The sequence below is a fragment of the Mastomys coucha genome, unplaced genomic scaffold (assembly GCF_008632895.1).
Source record: "Mastomys coucha isolate ucsf_1 unplaced genomic scaffold, UCSF_Mcou_1 pScaffold15, whole genome shotgun sequence".
NCBI classification, from domain to species: domain Eukaryota; kingdom Metazoa; phylum Chordata; class Mammalia; order Rodentia; family Muridae; genus Mastomys; species Mastomys coucha.
Window position 1 is genome coordinate 104,577,711 of NW_022196897.1, and position 20,090 is coordinate 104,597,800.

The window sequence follows — 20,090 nt, forward strand, 5'->3', positions numbered from 1 at the left end:
AAAAAAAAAAAAAAAAGAAAAAGAAAAAAGAAAAACAGAGAGAAGAAGAAGAAGAGGAGGAGGAGGAGGTAGAAAACTAGGCACCAGAGATTTAAAGACTCATTTCAAAGAGGATAAGTGAGCTGACTATATGGCATAGCTAGAAAAAGCAGTGTTGTGATAGAAATCCAGTACCAATTCTTGCAACCATAAAGTCTTTGACACTCTATCAGTACTTCTTAAAAGGAAGTAAAAGACAAGAATTCTAGCTATGCAGGGCAGTGGTGGCGCACACCTTTAATCCGGCACTTGGGAGGCAGAGGTAGGCTGATTTCTGAGTTTGAGTCCAGCCTGGTCTACAGAGTGACTTCCAGGACAACCAGGGCTACACAGAGAAACCCTGTCTCGAAAAAAACCAAAAAGGGGGGGGGGGGGGGAAACAAAACAAAACAAAACAAAAGAACCAAAATACAAACAAAAAAAAAGAATTCTAGTTATACTGTTCAAACACTGTTTTGGCCACACTGAAAACAAAAAAGGTCTGGGGCTGGAGAGATAGCTTAGGTTAAAAAGCACTGGATGCAGGTCTTTAGTTCCAGGACTTGGGAGAAAAAGGCAAGTAGATCTCTGGGTTAGAGGCCATCCACATCTATATAGTAAGGTCTAGAATAGCCAAGGCTACACAAAGAACCTCTGTTTTGAAGGAGAGAAGGGGAGGGGAGGGGAGGGGTACCGACGGGAGAGGAGGGGTCAGGAGAGAAGCCAAGCCAAGCCAAGCCTAAGTTCAGGAGAACAATACTAACAATTCCAAGTACTCACCTCAGCTAGATGGGCCAGGAGGGCAATGCTCTGTACAGTTTTACCAAGACCCATTTCATCAGCAAGAATTCCATTAATACCCTGAGAGACAGAGAGAGTGAGAGACTATGGTCAATACCTGATTGCAACACATAGAATTCATTTCTCTTAATGCCAAAAGAGCTAACAAAGACAGTGGACAAATCAACCAAGATTGATTGGAGAGATACTCAGTACCAAGACTACTAAATCACTATTGCAATGGTTTCTTTGCAAACACTGAAGATATATATGTGTGATTCATGACATAGTAGACCAAGACTAAGGCCAGTTCTTCACCTAATGTAGCACATATGAAGCAAACAATGCAGTTTACCAAGACCACCTAAGGCACACTATACACTGGACACACACATATCCAAGTTAGAAATACAGATACACTTCTGATTCTAGCATGAAAGTGAAGTTTTTGAAATGGAGAGATGGCTCAGTGGTTAAGAGCACTCGCTGCTTTTGCAGAGGATTCAAGTTCAATTTCTGTTGCCTACATGGCTCACACCCAGCTCTAAGTTAGTTCCAAAGATCTGATCCCCTCTTTTGACCTCCATGCAGACGGCATGCCTCTGGTGCAGTTACATACAATACAGGCGAACATTTATACAGACAAAATAAAAACAAGTAAATCTTAAAAATAAATTATAAAAAAGCTAAAGATGAAGTCACTTCACAATTACATTAATCAAAAGAAAAACAGATGTTAAAAGTAAAAAGAAAAGGCTTAACATAGTTCTAGAATTTACCTGTTCATATAGATTTGCTAGCCAGTTCATGCCTTTCAGCTGGTAACCTTTCAATTTGCCATTGAAAATAGTGGGTTGTGGAATGTCCTCTCCGGCCCGGATAGATGGATTCGCTAAGCTATAACTCTCCCCAAACCCAGAGCCAGATTTGTCTGCTGCCCTGAGGGCAGCTGCCCGACTTTCTTTTGCATCTTCATCAAATGACCTTGTCTGGAAAATAAAAATGTCAAGAAAAATATAAAAGAATAAAAAATAAAGAAACATAAAATTCATTAAAATATTTTATACTATGCTAAGAAATGTTTCACATCTTACTGAGTTCGTATTAACAATTATACTAAAATGTTTTTATTAACATACTAAGCTATATTACTCATTAAAAATTTTTGTTCCAAGTTTTGATACAAGAGTTTGGGTACATAGGAGACTCTGCTGACCATAATGAAAGTACATGACCTACTTGAATAAAAACTGTTGCCAGGCAGTGGTGGCACACGCCTTTAGTTCCAGCACTTGGGAGGCAGAGGCAGGCAGATTTCTGAGTTCAAGGCCAGCTTGGTCTACAGAGTGAGTTCCAGGACAGCCAGGGATACACAGAGAAACCCTGTCTCGAAAAACCAAAACAACAACAACAACAACAAAAACCTGTTATTATCAAAGTCAATGCTTTGGAAATAAAACATACCTAGTAAATATTAAAAAGCAAAACAGGCTTTAATACAAAACTTAATTGAAGGAATTGTGTGGAAGTGGAATTTGTGTCTGTTTGGTATTTTGAGACAGGGTCTTTCTACATAGACCTGGCTGTCCTAGAACTAAGTACATAGACCACCAGGTTGGCCTGAAAGTTACAGAAATCCTCTACACTACTCTGCCTCCCGGGTGCTGGAATTAAAGATAGCAGAAGGCTCCTCTGCAGCACACTGACCTGCTCTGTCTTCACTCATTTCAGCCCAACTGCAGTTCCTTACTAATTCTGTTAAAGATCATTAACTCCTCAAGGACTAGGAAAATGAGTCAGAAAAGCACTGGCTGTTTTGCAGAGGACCTGGGTTCAGTTCCCAGCACATACATGACAGCTCACAAACAACCCTACACCAGTCCCAGAGGACCTGGCACTCTCTTTTGGCCCCTCTAGACACCAAGCACACACATAGTGCAAATATATACTTGCAAGCAAAACACTCATATACACAGAATAAAAATAAATTAAAAAAAAAAAAAAACAAGTAGCTCAGAAATAATTGGGCAAATTAGTGCTTGAGTGAAAGAAAGCAGTTACTTAGTTTTCTCAAGGCATTAGGAGTCTTGGTAGTCTTTTTTCATTAAACAACCCATGATTACTCAAGAGGATACAAAACAACAAAAAAGTTTGTAGCTCAACTATAAACCTTTCAACATTACTAATAATAAAAATTCTAGGGAGTTGTAGAGATGGCTCAGCGGTTAAGAGCACTGACTGCTCTTCTGAAGGTCCTGAGTTCAAATCCCAGCAACCCACATGGTGGCTCACAACCATTTCTAATGAGATCTGCTGCCCTCTTCTGATGTATCTGAACACAGCTACCATGTACTTACATACAGCAATAAATAAATCTTTGGGCCGGAGTTAGGCAGGCCAGATCAATCAAAGGTCCTGAATTCAATTCCCAGCAACCACATGATGGCTCACAACAATCTGTACAACTACAGTGTACTCAAGATACATAGAAATATAAATCTTTGGGGATGGAGAGATGGCTCAGTGGGTAACAACACTGTCTGCTCTTCCAAAGGTCCTGAGTTCAAATCCCAGCAATCACAGGATGGCTCACAACCACCCATAATGAGATCTGATGCCATCTTCTAGCACGTCTGAAGACAACTACAGTGTACTTATATATAATAATAAATAAATCTTTAAAAAAATATATAAATCTTTTTAAAAAATTCTATACAAAATAAACACTTGTTATTATGCCACCCCAAGATATTATTACTAATGTGAAGCAAAGAGATGATTCAACAGATAAAAGCAATGGTAGTTCTTCAAGAGGACCTAGTTCAATTCCCAGTACCCACATGGTGGCAATAACCATCTGTAAATGAAGTAAGGAAAGCTTTCATCCTACATATAACTGAGTCTCACACACACTCACCCACTTGTACACACACAGAAATTCTTCACCCTACACATGGTCAGGTGTCACAAACACACATACACACACACTTCCACACAGAGAGTATTCATCCTACATGAGATCTCTCTCTCTCTCTCTCTCTCTCTCTCTCTCTCTCTCTCTCACACACACACACACACACACACACACACACACACACACACACACCAGTGTGTTTAACTGAAAACAATGAACAAAGAATAAAATAAAGTAAGAATAAAGAAAAACTGATTTTATACACCAAGTTAGCCTCAAACTCAGAGAGCTCCATCTGATTCTGCCTTCCTGAGTGCTGGGATCAAAGGTGTGACTACCATGCCCAGCCTGCCTTTTCATTTTCACTTAGACTTACTCGAGCTTGGTGAATATGGTAAGCATTTTCAGCATTCTTCAGGGCCTGGGCTTTAAAATGGTTACTATCTGAAAAGAAAAAAACATGTAGATTATCACACTTAGAATTTCTATTACCATCTTCAAATTTATTCCACACATAAGTGGATCCCCAGTTTCCCACTGTATTTATACCAAGGCTAACAAAGGACAAGGAGTGGGCAAGAACCTAGAAATAAGTAAGGCGTGGTGACACACAACTTTAATCCCAGTACTTGGGAGGAAGAGGCAAGTAGGTTTCTATGGGTTCCATGCCACTCTGGTCTACAGAGTGAGTTCCAGGATAGCCAGAGCTACATAGTGAGACCCTATCTCAAGAAAACTACAACAAAAATAAACAAACAAAAGAACCTTGAAGTATAAAGTAGTTGTGGATGTCTCTTGTCTCCAAGAATGAAAGCCAGCACATAAAACCCATCTCGGAGTTAAATCTACAGTCTCTCAGGCCTAGGGTTTCTTTATAAATTGATACCAATTACCAGGATAGGCAAGACCAACATGCAGATTCAAAATTATATTATGTGGGGCAAAAGCAAATGAAATCTATACATGTGTTAACACTCAAGATACTCTGAAATATTTCCATTCTCCTGCATTTCTAGGTCAACACAATCTTAATTATACTACACTGTGAAAATACTCTAACCGTGTAACTGAAGATGACTTCCAACTTCTGATCCTCCTGCCCATCCCTCTGAAATGTGAGATCACTACTACCTGGTTTATGTGATGTTAAGTATCAAGCCCAGGGCTTCGTGCAGCTAGGCAAACTTTCTCCCTCCCCAGGCCTCTACTGAAAAATCTTAAAGTCATTTTGTAGGCTTTCTTTGCAGAAACACATTATTTCTTGCTCTAGTGCAATAAATCTCCCTTTTCTGAGCAGTATTATCTATGGATTAAAACAAACCTGTAAGAATTTTAACGTACACAACCTTAATATGAAGAATGAAGGCTACCTGCTTCCTCTCCTTCCTGACTTAGGACTTACCATAGTCTTCCTGGGTGATGTTAACCACCACTCCTCCACCAATGTCAATTTGTCTCTGGGTAGAACTATCTTCTAGTTTCCTTAAGATTTCTTCCTGGATTCCATCATGACCCATATCACGTTTTCGACTCATGAAATGAGCATATAACTCTGTCTGAGTGATTAAGAAGTTGAGTTTTCGCTGTTGCCTCTTGGCCTAAAGTAGGGGGGAAATTGAAGGTAAGAACATCCAAGTCATAAATAATTTGCAGTCAACAGAAATTAGCAAATCTTAATAAAAGCCTCCATATAATGCCTTCAAAACTTTACTTTTTACTTTTAAAAAGGCAACTATTGCTAATATACAACACATAAAAGTGCAAAAATATAAATACAGAAGAAAGAAAAGGGAAGAGAAGGAAGGACAGGAAGAAGAAAGTGAATGAAAAAGAGAAAAGAAAAACGATGATTAAGTGTCCAGAAGAGGCTCCAAAAGCCACTGAAAAAGACGTGGTCACATCTGAAAACCAACATCATCCAGTCCTGACTCTCTTTTCTGGACCTACCTTTCTTCCCAACAGCTTTACAAATGTCAAACAATTACTTATTCTGTATTACTAGACATAAAAAGCCTAGATCAGTTGAGAGACATCACATTAATCAATAGTAATGGCTAAAGTTTAAAAATGGTAGATGAAAAAGTGGATAGGTCTCAGAAAACTAAATTGCTCACTGTCCCTATGTAACACAGCCTGAAACTCCAGTTCCAGAGAATCCAATGTCCTTTTCTGGCCTCTGCATGCATGTGTGTAGTGCACATATACATACAAGCAAAACATCCACTCACATAAAATAAAATTTAAAAACAAAATTAAAACAAAGAATACAGAAAAGGAATAGAAACTCAGGAGGCAGAAGCAAGTGAATCTGTGAGTTTGAAGATGACCTGGTTTATATGACCAGTTCCAGGAAAGCCAGAGCTACCATCTCAAAGGTTCAAAGCAACAAACTAAATCCTTAGTCCTTTGGTACTAAATACAGGTTTTAGAATTTGTATGCTTTTGCCTGGCAGTGGTGGCGCACGCCTTTAGTCCCAGCACTCAGGAGGCAAAGGTAGGCGGGTTTCTGAGTTCAAGGCTTTCCTGTTCTACAGAGTGAGTTCCAGGACAGCCAGGGCCACACAGAGAAACCCTGTCTCGAAAAGCAAAACCAAACCAGACCAAAAACCAAAAACCCCAACAATACAAAACCAAACCAAATGACAACAACAAAAATATGTAGGCTTTTGCCCCACCTCCCGCATTTCCTCATCCAGCTTCCGCTGCTCCAAAGCTTCCTTCTCTGCTCGCTTGCGATGCTCCTTCTCCACCTTCTCATACTTCTTCCAATACAGTAGCATCTCCTTTGTTAGGCGCCGGGCACGAGGCAAAGTCTCCTTACAGTTCTTCTGTGCTTGCAGAGCAGCGCGACGTACCTCCTTCATGCATTGATGGGCAAGCTGCAAACAGCATCAATATTGTAACAGAGAAGGACCCAGTTCCAAGAGCAGTTTTGCCTGGACTTTAATCCAGTGTCCCTCAATCTTTTTAGTACCTACAATCCTGCTAAGGAGGTAATTATATCTCTTTCTCTCCTGCTTTAATTAATGCTCCTGAGTAAGACTCAGACCCCTGAGGTTAAATATTCTAATTAAAATACCTATTCACATCTATCATTTTAGATGAAATAGTATACTTACTATGGTGGAACTTCCCTTTACTGTATTTATTAGCTTGAGAACCTCATAAGACTGGACCCTTGTGACTTGTTCCTTTGTGAAAGGTTGGAAGAGATTACAAAGAAGCAAGCACATGCATGAGGGAAGAGGCAGCAGTACTGTGGCTCCCTGGGCAGTGTGCAATAGACCTCACTGCTCTGAAGGATATACAGTAAACAACTGCAGTGGAGGAAGGGGTGGCTTTTCTTCTGTCTATAAGTTGCCTATGTACCTATAACTCCAACTAAACCAAATGGTTCTCCAGTCCTCGGTACCCTAAACAGGGTGAACATATTTCTTCACATTTCCCCAGAAAAAGGTACTGCAACAATGGAAATGCCTGAAATTTACCGAGGCATTACAAAGCACTATTACCACATTAATAATAAAAATAGCCATCACTGCTTTTTTTTTTTTTACATGTGAGGCATATTTTAGTGTATCCTTTACTCACAAAAACTATGAAAGCAGTGTCATCACAATCTCTTTTACAGGTGAGGAGAGAGAGAGGGGCTGAGAGACTAGTCTGGACAAATCCTTACAACAAGCTATCATTTTTCTCTCTGACCTTTTTTCATGTCCACATTTCTCTTTTTAAGTTACTATTATTGTGGGGAGAGGAGAGAAGTTGTGCATACAGGTACATGTGTACGATGGTACACATAAGGATATTCAAGGGCAACTGTGGGGACTCAGCTCTTTCTATCCATCAGTGGTTCCAGGGACTGAACTCAGGCTGTCAAGCTTGCCAGAAAGTGGCTTTACCCACCAAGCCATCCCTGTAACCCCCATCACTTCTTAAATGGAAAAACTGAGCACAGATTTTAAAGAACCAGAGATTAATTCGACATGGAAAGTTCAAAATATGAGAAATATGAGGAAGGATAATTTTACTTATTAAACAGAATGAGACTACCTAGATGGTTGTTTACAGACTACCCAATTCATGATCAGTAGATCACAATATACGAGAGTAGTGAGAATAAGCCCAGAGAACACACAATAGACAAACTAGAAAACGGAAAAATGTTACCTTTCGGCTATTGGTAAGAAATAAGTTTCGAGCTGAAGACTTCTGCTTGTTGGCCTAAAATATTTGAAAGTAATATTTAAGATTTATTTTTAAGTAAGATTGCATAGCCTTTATTTAATTCCTGAAGGAATTAAAAATGTCAAGTACATACAAGACAAATTACTTTGAAAAGTCATTCAGAGGCACTGTCTGGCATACCATAAAACTACTAAAATACCAGGAACAAGAAGCTACTGTTGAAGCTGCCGCTAATCTTACTTTAGCTTTACTTTGTATGTATGGTATCTGCAGGTATGTGTGTTTAAATGTCTGAGTATATTCTGCACATGTGTGTAGAGCCTAGCATTAGACATTGGGTACTTTGCTCTATCACGTCGCTATTTATTTTATGAGACAGGGTCTCAATAAGCCTGGAACTCACATTCAGTGAGACTGAGTGGGCAACAAGCTACAGAGACCTTCCTGTCTCAGCCTTCCATGTAATTCTTGGCCACCAGAATTATAGGCAAATACCACAATGTTTGGCTTTTTACATGGGTGTTGGGCACTAGATCTTATACTATTGCAGGAAACAGTCTACAAACTGCATCATGTTTCTGGCTCTTTAAATAATCTGTGTACTTCTAGAAATAACTGATAAGGTTTAAATGGACTAGGATACTAACACTTGATTCAAGCATGCTGTTTTCCTGGGCCAATGTACAAAGCTGAGGCAGCAGGACACCAAAATATAAGAATCATTACAAAAAACATAAAGTCCTTTCCAGTTTAGTATACTAGCTCTACCTCCAACAAGAGCAAACTTCTCCCACTATTACTCAGATTTTGACTATCACCCAAGCCTTGTCTTCAAAAAAAAAATTCTATGGCAAACAAACCTAACCTAAGATGACCTGGTAGCTCCTAACTCAGGTTCTGAGTTGACCTCTTCCACTTAAAAGTAACAACCCTTCAATAAAGATCCCTGTCGAGCACTGAGTGTGGTGGCACTACTTTTCATCTCATCACTTAGGAGATAGAGGCAAATAGAGACTTCCAAAGTTCCAGACCAGCAAGACTGTAACGAAACCATGCCTCAAAGTAAATAGTCATTTAACTCAGGATAAGACAAAAAAAGGCAGCCCTCTGCCTACTGAATCTCTCTGCCATGCTCAATAAGGGGTTTGAAGTCTCAGGATCTTGAGAATGTCTTGAAAACAATTCTAAAGTAATCCCACCTTGGGTTCCCCCCACCCATGCCAGCTTTTTCTCAGTAACTTCCTCTTACTAATTCATGTGTTAAATTTTTCTCTTTAACAACAATCTCAGTTGTTCTTAATAAAAAAATTTTTCATCAAAGGGCATCATTTCAAACTTCTTCAGACACTAAGGCATATTTTTTTCCGTTAACATTCCAACTAAGAACAGATCATACATAGATCAAACTGAGATGGCAGGCTTGCTGGTGAGAAGCTCTACCCACTCTACAGTCCTGTAGAGTTCATTTGATCTTTAGTTTTACATAATACATTGTTTTCTTTTATTATATACTCTAAAAACTGACTGTGTTACATGTTTCTATGGCCTTCCTCTTCACATCTCTAATATCCCCATTCACCCACATGCTGGTCAGTTTTATTGACTTTGCTTACTTCTGGTAGCTGTAAGAGATATCATCACAACATCCCTGAACATCTACAAGTTGATCCTGTACCCATTCCTGCTACCTCATTCCCATCTCTCCATTCCACTCACTCACTCACTCACTCACTCACCCACCCACCCACTTACCCACCCACTCACTAACCTTTGGTAGTTCCTTTTTCACAATGCTCAGCCACACTTTCCTGCGGCGAGCATTAAGCTGCTCAATGGATAAGTGTTTCTTCTTGGTGCCAGGGGGAGGTGCATCATGAGAAAACTTAGCAAAGACTTTGGTCTGATGATGGTGGTGACGGGGAGATTCTTCAGAGGAAAACTCTTCATCGCGTCGTCTTTTTTTCTTCACTTTTTTCAACTTGGCTGCAAAGGAAAGAGATGTTTACAAGGCTGGTCAGAACCAGTGAGTATCCTTATCATTGGAGAAAACACCCAGGAGCAGGCAGCATTTCTTCCTTCTATCAGGCCTTCCTGAGAGGAGGATCTCACTAACTTAAAAAGAACACTGGACATTGACATTCCTTTTGCAGACATGAAAAACTGAAACTAAAACTCAGAAACAAATGGCTTAAACTCAGTGCAAATGTTTATAAAGCTGAATCACTAGCCTCAAGTGACAGTTACAGGATGGGAACCTATTTCCACTTGGTGGAAATGCAAGGCAACTAAAGAAAAATAACAGGAAAAAATTGCATCAATAGATAGGCCAGTAAAACTTTTGAGAAAAAAAACAAATGGCACAGATAATTTACATTGAGAGGGAAGATAAGAAAAGGAGAGTGTGGAGAAAGAAGGGAAGGCTAGAAAAGATGCTTTCTGAGCAGAATTCTTATCTTCAGGGAAACAAAATCTGCCTTGTACAGATACCTTAAAACTCTCTGGTCCCATGTCCTTCCTGCTTTTCCATGTGCTTAGACAGAGGTCGGAAGAGAAAGAAGCCATTTCCTGGCAGACACACACACTCCAAAGGCTCACAAGGAGTGACTTAACCAAGGCTGCTCCTCTCAGCATGCCCTCGACAACCACACAGTGTGAGAAAAGGAAGGAAACCATTTTACCTAAACCATTGTGTAGCAACCTACCGCTGTAGTTTACTTTGTTTCATGGGTTAGAAGAGAAGGAGGAGGCTGAAAGACAAGGTCTCAGGCAGCCCAAGGTGGACTCAACCTCTATGTAGCCAAAAAGAACTTTGCTCAACAGACTCCTTCTTCTACCTTTCTTCTATCTACCAATGCTAGGATCACAGTCCATGTGCTTGCAATCTATAGTTCATTAAGTCTATCTACATCCATAAAAAAATACACAACAAATGTAAAATAAGGTAAGTAATGTCAGTAATTAGAAAAAAATGAGACTACAGTTTTAAAGATAAAAGTAATTTTCTACTATACTTAAAGTCAAAATGTACCACACACATTCTGAAATTAAGAAAGAATAAATATACTTGCCTTTAAGCTTCTTGTCTTCTTTGAATTTCTTCTTTTTGGGTCCAAGCAAGTGGCGCTGTTGCTCATAGAAAGGGTCGTATGTAGAGAGCAGGCCGGCACTGTAGTACTGGTACTGCTGCAACTGAAGCAGGCAAACACTGTGATGGGTCTGCCTGTGTTCCACAACACAGCCTTGAAGTCATCTTAATTTAAAAAAACTAAGCCAGAGAAAACCATAGCTCCTAAATAGTTTCCCACAGAGACCAATAAGAAATTAGTACATCAAAGCCAATTTCTTTAACTTAGAAGCAAAACAGGCTTAACTGCTAGGCACAAGACAGACGGCTAGAAAGAACTTTGTAAGGAAATCCTTCGGGAATCTGAATTTCTATCACATTTTTTTCTTTTCTACCTTCTTCAACAAAAGTTCATGTAGCCCAGGATGACTTGAGTTCCTGATACGTCTGCCTCCACACTCCAAATACTAGAAATGCAAATATGTACCACTACACACAGCAGATACACATCTGGGATGAAATTAATTTCATACAAAAAGATTTGCATGTAAGTGGGAAGTGGAGGCAAGGAATTCTAGGCCAGTCTGAGCTAAATAAGACCTTATCTTAAACAAAACAGAAAACAAAGAAAAAAGATAGAATTGTTTCTCTTTACAAATTCAAAGACTGGGAAAGACAGCAGCAGGTAAAGGTATTTGCCACCAACCCTGAAAGCCCAAGCTCAATCCCAGGAATGCACAGGGTAAAAGATGCTTAACTGTTGTCCTCTGACATCTACTACACTCATGAATGTACTGTGGCAGACACATGTGCAAACCAAACTAAATTAAGTACATGTAAAAACCAACACAGCAGGAACTTATCATTAAGAAATCCACTACTAATAGATAGGTCTTCAGAGTTATTAAGTTCCTGATGTTAGCTACTCTGGCTTTTACTCTTTTATTTACTTCAAATGTTTTTTCTTGCTTTGTTCTGAACTGTTTTACTGTATGGTGACAGAGTCCCATTATGTAGCTTTGGCTGGTCGGAAACTCACTATGTAGACTTACTGGCCTCACACATGCCGATGACTCTCCCACTGTCCCCAGGCACATGCCACCATGTCTTGGGCCTTCCAACAGTTTCCAACCAGTCATCTCAGTATTTTCTTTTCTTTCTTTTTTTTTTTTTTAAGATTTATTTATTTCATGTATGAGTACACCGCTGCTGTCTTCAGACACACCAGAAGAGGGTGTTGGATCCCATTACAGATGGTTGTGAGCCACCACGTGGTTGCGGGGAATGGAACTCAGGTCCTCCAGAAGAGCAGTCAGTGCTCTTAACTGCTGAGCCATCTCTCCAGCCCCATCTCAGTATTTTCACCTATCAAGTCACCCCTTCTCTCACCAAGAGTTTATTATTAAGGACAGCACCTATTATTTTACAATTAACATTAAAAAATCTCATTTTTCCCTCCAACTAGTAGTAAATCTATTACAACCTTTCATTTCAGCTGACTCTCAAATCCACAGTAATTTTATTTCCCACGTAAATAAAAATCTGTTGGATCATTTTTTGAAGTTATACCTGGAGTAACATGGAAGACTGATATAAAAGCTCTCTGGTAAGCATCAAAATTAAGAGAGCAGGCATCAAGCTATATACCTAAAGTCCCATGTATATATATTTTGTTTCAATTAAAAAAAAAAAAAATCAAAGCAGATCATGGCTGTAAACTCAACACATAAGGCTGAGGCAGACTGACTGCCATGAATTCAAGGCCCACCTGGGCTACAGAGTGAGACCTGTCTCAAAAAAAGAAAAAGAAATGAGTGAATATACAGAATACCATGTGCCTTGGCATCAGGTTTCAAGAACACTGTGAGAATCAAAATTATTAAGATATTCCACTGATTTGTACATTTTTATGTATTACTTAAGGTTCTCTGAACTAACTTTCAACCTTAATACTATTGGAAAATTGTTGGCTCATTATTTACAAAAGGCTATATTTCTGGCAAAATAAGAATGTTTTGGTAACAAGTGGTCAAATGGTTATCATTAAACCTATCATCACTGGAATACTGGTTGCAAACTGAAAACTTCAACAAGTAATTGTATTGGTAAAGATATACTGGCAGTCTCACAAAGTTAAGCAGAATTATCACATGACCCAGCAACTGCCCTGCTAAATATACAACCAGGAGAAATAAAAACATACACCCACACAGAAACCTATACTAATCTTAATAGTAGCATACAAAACCACCCAAAGTAGGAGAAATCAGCTCATCAACTGAAAAACAAAAAAACAATTTTCTATAAATAAAAACTGACTATTTGGCAATAAAAATGAATGAAGTAATAATACATAGTGCATGAACAAACCTTGTAAAGGAAACACCAAGTGAGAGAAGGTGGGCAAAGAGTGCCATGCTCTCTGATCCCATTTATGTGAAATGTCCAGAATGAACACATTTACATGAACACACATGCATGAGGCCCTGGATTCAATCTCTAACACCATCCAAAAACACACAACAACCAGAGCTGCATGTGGTGGCACATGCCAGCACCTGGAAGGTAGAGATGGGAAAATAAGGAGTTCAAGGTCACCACCCTACTATACAAGACCAAATCTCAAATAAATACATAGAATAAAAATAGAGACAAAGAACATAGACTGGTGGGTGCCTGGCACAAAGAAGAATAGAATGAGAGGAAGAAGCCAAGGCATAAAGGTTTCTTTCTAAAGTGAGGAAAGTTTTCTAGAACTGAGACAGTGATGACAAAAACACACACTACACACTACAAATATACTCAGAAAACATTCAGGTACCTACTTCCAAACCTGGATTTTATTATGTGAATCCTATCACAATAAAGCTCTTAACAGTTATTATTTCATATAAGTTAAAATAGTGTGGTTGTGAGCGTTCTCTTGAAACTCTCACCTCCTTATCTTTACTATATTTATTTTGGTGAAGTTTCTTATATTTGTGTAATCGAAGCATGTTGTGAAGTTCTTCTCTGCTGAGATTGAGTTCTTCTTCTTCATCATCATTGTCTTCACTCTGAGAATCTGCCTCACTGGACTCATCACTTAAAAGAATGCTCTAGAAAAGGGGTGAAAATGGAATATAACTTTTGCTGTGAAGCAGTTCTTTTACAATCCAATTATTTTTTCCCAGATGCTAGAACAGTGGCCAAAACAGCCAGAGTACAGTCATTTCTGATTCTTACTCTAATCTTTATTAATTTAACTAAAAAACCCTAAATGTTAAATATATACAAAGGCAAACAAAAAATTAGAGTATATCAATAAGGAAAAAGAATATAGCATACAAAGGAACAAGGACAAAGCAAGGTGTGATGGCTAAAGGGGAAGAAAAAACTTAAATATCCAGTAGTTCATGAATGGATAAATAAAATGCAGTACAGATGACTAGGCCCTAAGAAGAAATGAAGTACTAATATACACCACACCAAAATAAACCTCAAAGTATTATACCAAGTGAGAAAGCCAGCCACAAAAGCCCACATACTATGATTTAATTTATATGAAATGTCCAGAATGGGCAAATTAATAGAGAGAAAATACATTAGTAGCCAGCAAAGACTGAAGAACTCTCAGGATGGGAGTGGCTGCTAATAAGCACAGGGCTTCTGAATGAAATGATGAAATGTTCTGAAATTAAACAACAGTAATTCCCAGAAGTCTATGAACATATTAAGAGCTACTAAGTCACACAGTTTTAAGGCTTACATTTTATGGTCAGTGACTTATATCCCAATTTTTTCCCCTCTGAAACAGGGTTTCTTCTGTGTAGCCATGGCTGTCCTGGAACTCACTCTGTAGACCAGGCTGGGCTTGAACTCACAGATCCATCCACCTACCTCTGCCTCCCGACTACTGAGAGTAAAGGTGTGCGCCACTGCTACCTGACTACATCTCAATTTTTATTTTTTATTTGTAGAAGTACGTATTTTATATGTATTTGGCTTGCCTACATGCAGTTATATGAACTTTGTACATGTTCAGTACCTGCGGAGGTCATAAGGTATCAGACCCCCATGGAACTTTAGTTATGCATGGCTGTGAGACACCACGTATGTGCTGGGAACAGAAGCCAAGCCCTCAGCAAAAGCAACTAGTGATCTGAACTACCTCTCAATTATTTAAAATATGACAACTAAGTATAAAGGTTTCTGTAGTTCTAAATTCCTAAAATCTTTTGGAAAAAAAGCAAGTTAGACTTTAAACCCATGAGTTTTAAAGGACATGGTAATAGTAGTAAAGGCTTATAGCAAAAGTAAGAAGCTGTAAATCATTAGTTTTATTTATTTATTTATTTAAATGTTTTCACATGCTAAGTAAAAAAAGCTTTTAAATAGAAGAAATATCACCCTCTAGTTTGGCCATTCGCAGTAACAATGTAAATATAAATACTACGCCACTCTACCTGCTTATGACTGTGATCTAAGACTGGAATACACAACAGAACATAGGCCTAACAGCATCAGGTTCTAAGCTCACCTCTCCCGCCCAGTCACTGGTCACCAGCCACGCTAGCCTCTCCTCCCCCAGACAACAAGCTGCTTCTTTTTTAATGATTCCAGTGTACTCTTCATATGCTTAAAGGCTCTTACCTTTGGCAGTCACATGGTTCACTCTGATAATTCAGAAAACTGTAGAAATGCTATCTTGAAGTTCTACTTACTTCTTTACACTCTTACTCACTACCTCCCTCATTCAGAATATAAATGATACAGACCGGCCTTGTCTACCGACAATAATAGTCCTTGGCACATGGATGCATTCTGAGCATTTGTTGAATGAAGTACTCAAAAATTCAAGAAAACTAAATTAACATTCCTGATCACAAGGTAAGCCAATGAAGGGAGGATCTTATCTGATCAATTTCTCTTTTCTCAGTATCTCATATTTAATAAAAAGGCTACTAAAAATTACTTTGTTGAACTTTCTTCATAAGACAAACTCCAGTAAAATAACTATCTCTAGAAAACTGTCAATATTCCAGAATGGTCCGGTAACTTTCCTCCTAATTGTAATCTTAGTAGATTATTTGGACTGGAAATGTTCTGTCTTATCTCTTACCTTTAGCCACTTTCTGCTTTTCTTCAACTTAGAGAAGTTATATAAATTCCCCTTGTCAGATTTTGATTCTGGATAAAGAAACATAAAGAGTAAAAAAAAAAAAACAAAAAACAAAACAAAACAAAAAAAATGAAACGCTGACTGCCCCCAAGAGAACTGCAGCTGCAGAGGGCTCCCACTCCACACTGACCTGACTGCAGAACTCCGTTCAGTGAATATGGGTTCAACAACCCAGAACTGCTTGCTCCAGAGGTTTCGCCAAGCAATGAATTTGGAGGCTCTTCTTTTACTTGCATTAAGGGATCCCCAGACTCAGGCAATAAGGGATTATTGTCATCCAGTCCATCTTCACTCTCATCACTATAAATGGAAGAACAGTAAGTCCATAATTAAAGGTTATTCAACATTTTGAGTCAAGTGTGATGGCACATGCCTATAAATCTAGCACCTGGTAGAGACAGGAGGATTAGGAGTTCAGGGTCAGTTGAGACCGGTATGGGCTACATGAGACCCTCTTTCAAATAACTATATATGTATGTATGTACATAATCTAAGGAGTCAGGCAAGATGGCACACATACCTTTAAACCTTTAAAGCTAGTGCTCCAGGGGTAGAGGCAGGAGATCTGTGAGTTCTAGGCCAGTCTGGGGTACATATTGAGACCATGTCTCAAAAAAAGAAAAGAAAAGAAAAGAAGAGAAAAGAGAAGAGAGAGAGAGGAAAGGAAAGGAGAGGAAAGGAAAGGAAAGAAAAAAGATTAAGTGATTAAGGTTACTATAAATGAAAACTTAAATAATAGTCTTTGAAAAAGTTGATTGTTTTATTTGAAAAAAGAGGAAGAAAATACTAAAAGTAAAAAAACCATACAAAGTTTAACCTTAAATCCTAAAGACGAGAATCAGAAATGTAATAAAACACTGAAACATTGTCAGAGATAAAATAACACACCTAGAAATATTCCTGTTGAAGATGGCTGATGTTTGTCGCAGAAAATGGTCCAACCGCAAGGCTCTCTCCAGGTACTGAAGATAAAGGGGCTTTGCCAGCTCAGTGCAGCTGCCATCGTCCCCGGCACCCAACTCCGAGGCCATAGAACAAATCTGTCTTCATGCACGAGGACCTCCAACTGCACAGCTGTAAAATGAAGATAAGTTTAAAAAAAAAAATCAAAGATTATTCCTCTTCCCCTTCTCCTGCATGCTTGCCTTCAGTACAAACAGGAATCAGGCTCTCTCAAACACAGGACACTGAGACGACATACTACAGAGAGTTCATTAGACACTGCCTTCTAGTGCAAGGGCAAAGTATAGAAACACTATCATCAACTACAACACAATTTATACAGCACTTTCTCAAACAAGCCTGAGATTTTATACTCACTTCCTATTTCTCCTTCATGAATTAAAAGAATGAATTACACTTAACAAAGTGAAGTGCTGACTGTGTGCACTGTGCAGAGGACAGTACTTGTTTCCAACATCACTTCATTTTATATTTACATTCATTCATATGTTTGAAGTATACTATTTACCAGAAGAATATATATATTATTCTACAAAATATATAGTAGTCTACAAAATCTCTCCTCAGAACTGGAATTAAAAGTTTTTTGGTTTTGTTTTTAAGATTTATTTATTATTATACATAAGTACACTGTAGCTGACTTCAGATGCACCAGAAGAGGGCATCCAATCTCATTACGGGTGGTTGTGAGCCACCATGTGGTTGCCAGGATTTGAACTCAGGACCTTCAAAAGAGCAGTTAGTGCTCTTACCCGCTAAGCCATCTCGACAGCCCAAGTTTTGTTTTTGTTTTGTTTTTTAAAGCAGATAGATCATAAATTAACTATAAATTTCCCTAAAGTGGAGAGATGCCCAGGAAGAATACTTTCTTTTAAAATCCTATTAGACTCATTCCACCGTTTATATTGACTCACACTGCCACTTCTAAGGATGAAAAAACTATTACTATACTGACAAAGCAACTCACTGTGGACTGGTCTGCTCAGAGGCTCTATATAACCCTGGTTATACTCTGTATGTCAGCTCCACATAATAGCCTGTTGTCCATGTTTACTCTACTTATGTATTCTTGCACACATACACACACTTAGAAAAAAAGACTACTAGTTTGAGAATTTTGATATTTTATTATAGGTCTATTACTAGTTCAGAATTACAGAGCCTTCTTAGCCTGTAAGAGGCCCTAGGTAGGATACCCAGTACCAAAAACTTAAAAGTTGCAGTTCTTTCCCACCAGCCTCTGCTACATATAGCAAAACCAGGAAGCACCATCATTAGGCTGACCAGTCTCCCTTCACATCCAGGTTTGAACTCTAAATGATTTGGTCACTTTACCCAGGTAAATAAATCATGAAGCTCTTGATTAGGAAAAGATAACGATGTACCAAACACCAAACTAAGGAGAAAAACTGACTTGCCTTCAAAGACCAAAAGTAGGCAGAGTAAGTAACTCAACCAAGCAGGCAAAACCACACTGCTCAGCCTAAGCCTAACCCTAAAGCAGTGATTCTCAACCCTCCTAAAGCTGCAACCCTGCAGTACACTTCTTCCTGATGTGGTGACCCCAACCACAGAATTATACTCATTGCTACTTCATTGCTGTAATTTTGCTATAATCATACAATTATGAATCATAATATAATCATATCTATATTTTCTGATGATCTTAGGCCACCCGTGAAAGGGTCTTCCTAACCTCCCTCAAGGGTGGAGAAACCTGCCCTAAGGGTTCACTATAATATGGAAAATAGTCTAGCAACTTAACAAGCCCTAAGCCACCAGTTTACTCAAAGCAGTGTTCTTGAGATAAAAAGTAATGCGCACATTTTAAAAGTGTAGAACTCCTAGCTTAAAAAAGGTTACCCTTTCCACAATGTCAAAGAAAAAAATATACTATCACCCTATAAGTATACTGTGATTATATATTTTCTTAATCCTATTTTTTTCTTCCTTAATGAAACCTGCATTCTATTTCTCAAATGAAATATATAGTCATTTCTAAGTGTACACAGGATATTGATTTTAGAATCCCTACAAAACCCATAGCCATGGATGCGTTCACATTAAAATGGCAAATAATCTGTTTATAACCGTATATCCTATTTACTGTGAACCTCTCAGTTACTTTTATGTAATACACTGCAAATGTTACACAAATATTTGCACTCTATTAGGAAGTATCTAGAAAAAAGTCTACAGATGGTCTAACTTTTCCAAGTATTTCTGAATGTGGATGAATCTTCAAAACAATCTTGAACATCAGGCATGCCTAAAGGAAAAGCACTGAAAGCAGGCAGCTGGAGACGTAGTTCAGGTGGAACAGTGCTCGTCTTGCATGCACAAATCCTGTTCAATACCCAGTACTACACAAACCAGGCATGGTACCATATATCTGTAATCCCAGAACCAGAAAAGTAGAGCAAGGAGGGTCAGAAGTCCAAGATTATACTCAGCAACACAGTGAGGTCAAGGCCAGCCTAGGGGACATGGGAACATATTACAAAAAAATAAATAAATAAAAACAGCAAACAAAAACAGGGCTAGTCTGATGGCTCAGCATGTAAAATCGTGTGGTTGCAAGCTTGTGACCTAAGTTCAATCCCAAGAATATACATGGTGGAAGAAGAGAACCAATTCCCACAAGTTGTCTTCTACCTTCATAGCTGTGCTATGGAGTGAGCGCACACTCCAGATATATATATATACAAACACATGCTTGCACACAGACACAAATAAATAAATAAATGTTGTTTTATAAATCTTGTGGTCTAGAGAGATGGCTCAGTGATTAAAAACACAGTCTGCTCTTCCAGAGGTCCTGAGTAAAATTCCCAGCAACTACATGGTGGTTCACAACCACTAGAAGATCTGATGTCTTCTTCTGATTAGCAGACATAACATCCACGTACATAAAATAATATGAAGTTTTTAAAGAATGTAGCTGGGCGGTGGTGGCGCACGCCTTTAATCCCAGCACTTGGGAGGCAGAGGCAGGCGGATTT

General features: G+C 38.7%; 1 protein-coding gene across 4 annotated transcripts in view; it reads right to left on the reverse strand.

The window, feature by feature from the left end:
• Ino80 (INO80 complex ATPase subunit) overlaps positions 1-20,090 on the reverse strand; it is a 94,939-nt gene that overhangs the window by 60,136 nt on the left and 14,713 nt on the right. For 3 of the 4 annotated variants that reach the window (XM_031371516.1, XM_031371518.1, XM_031371517.1), the window contains exons 2-13: positions 17,014-17,199; positions 16,256-16,425; positions 16,066-16,133; positions 13,901-14,062; positions 10,969-11,089; positions 9,669-9,883; positions 7,883-7,936; positions 6,388-6,591; positions 5,115-5,310; positions 4,089-4,156; positions 1,578-1,787; positions 799-879 (exon numbers count right to left, since the gene is read on the reverse strand). In XM_031371516.1, coding sequence (XP_031227376.1) covers positions 799-879; positions 1,578-1,787; positions 4,089-4,156; positions 5,115-5,310; positions 6,388-6,591; positions 7,883-7,936; positions 9,669-9,883; positions 10,969-11,089; positions 13,901-14,062; positions 16,066-16,133; positions 16,256-16,425; positions 17,014-17,156 — 1,692 coding nt within the window. In that variant the 5' untranslated portion in view covers positions 17,157-17,199. Of the gene's footprint in view, positions 1-798; positions 880-1,577; positions 1,788-4,088; positions 4,157-5,114; positions 5,311-6,387; positions 6,592-7,882; positions 7,937-9,668; positions 9,884-10,968; positions 11,090-13,900; positions 14,063-16,065; positions 16,134-16,255; positions 16,426-17,013; positions 17,200-20,090 lie in introns of those variants that run through there. The other variant, XM_031371519.1, reaches the window with a different exon arrangement.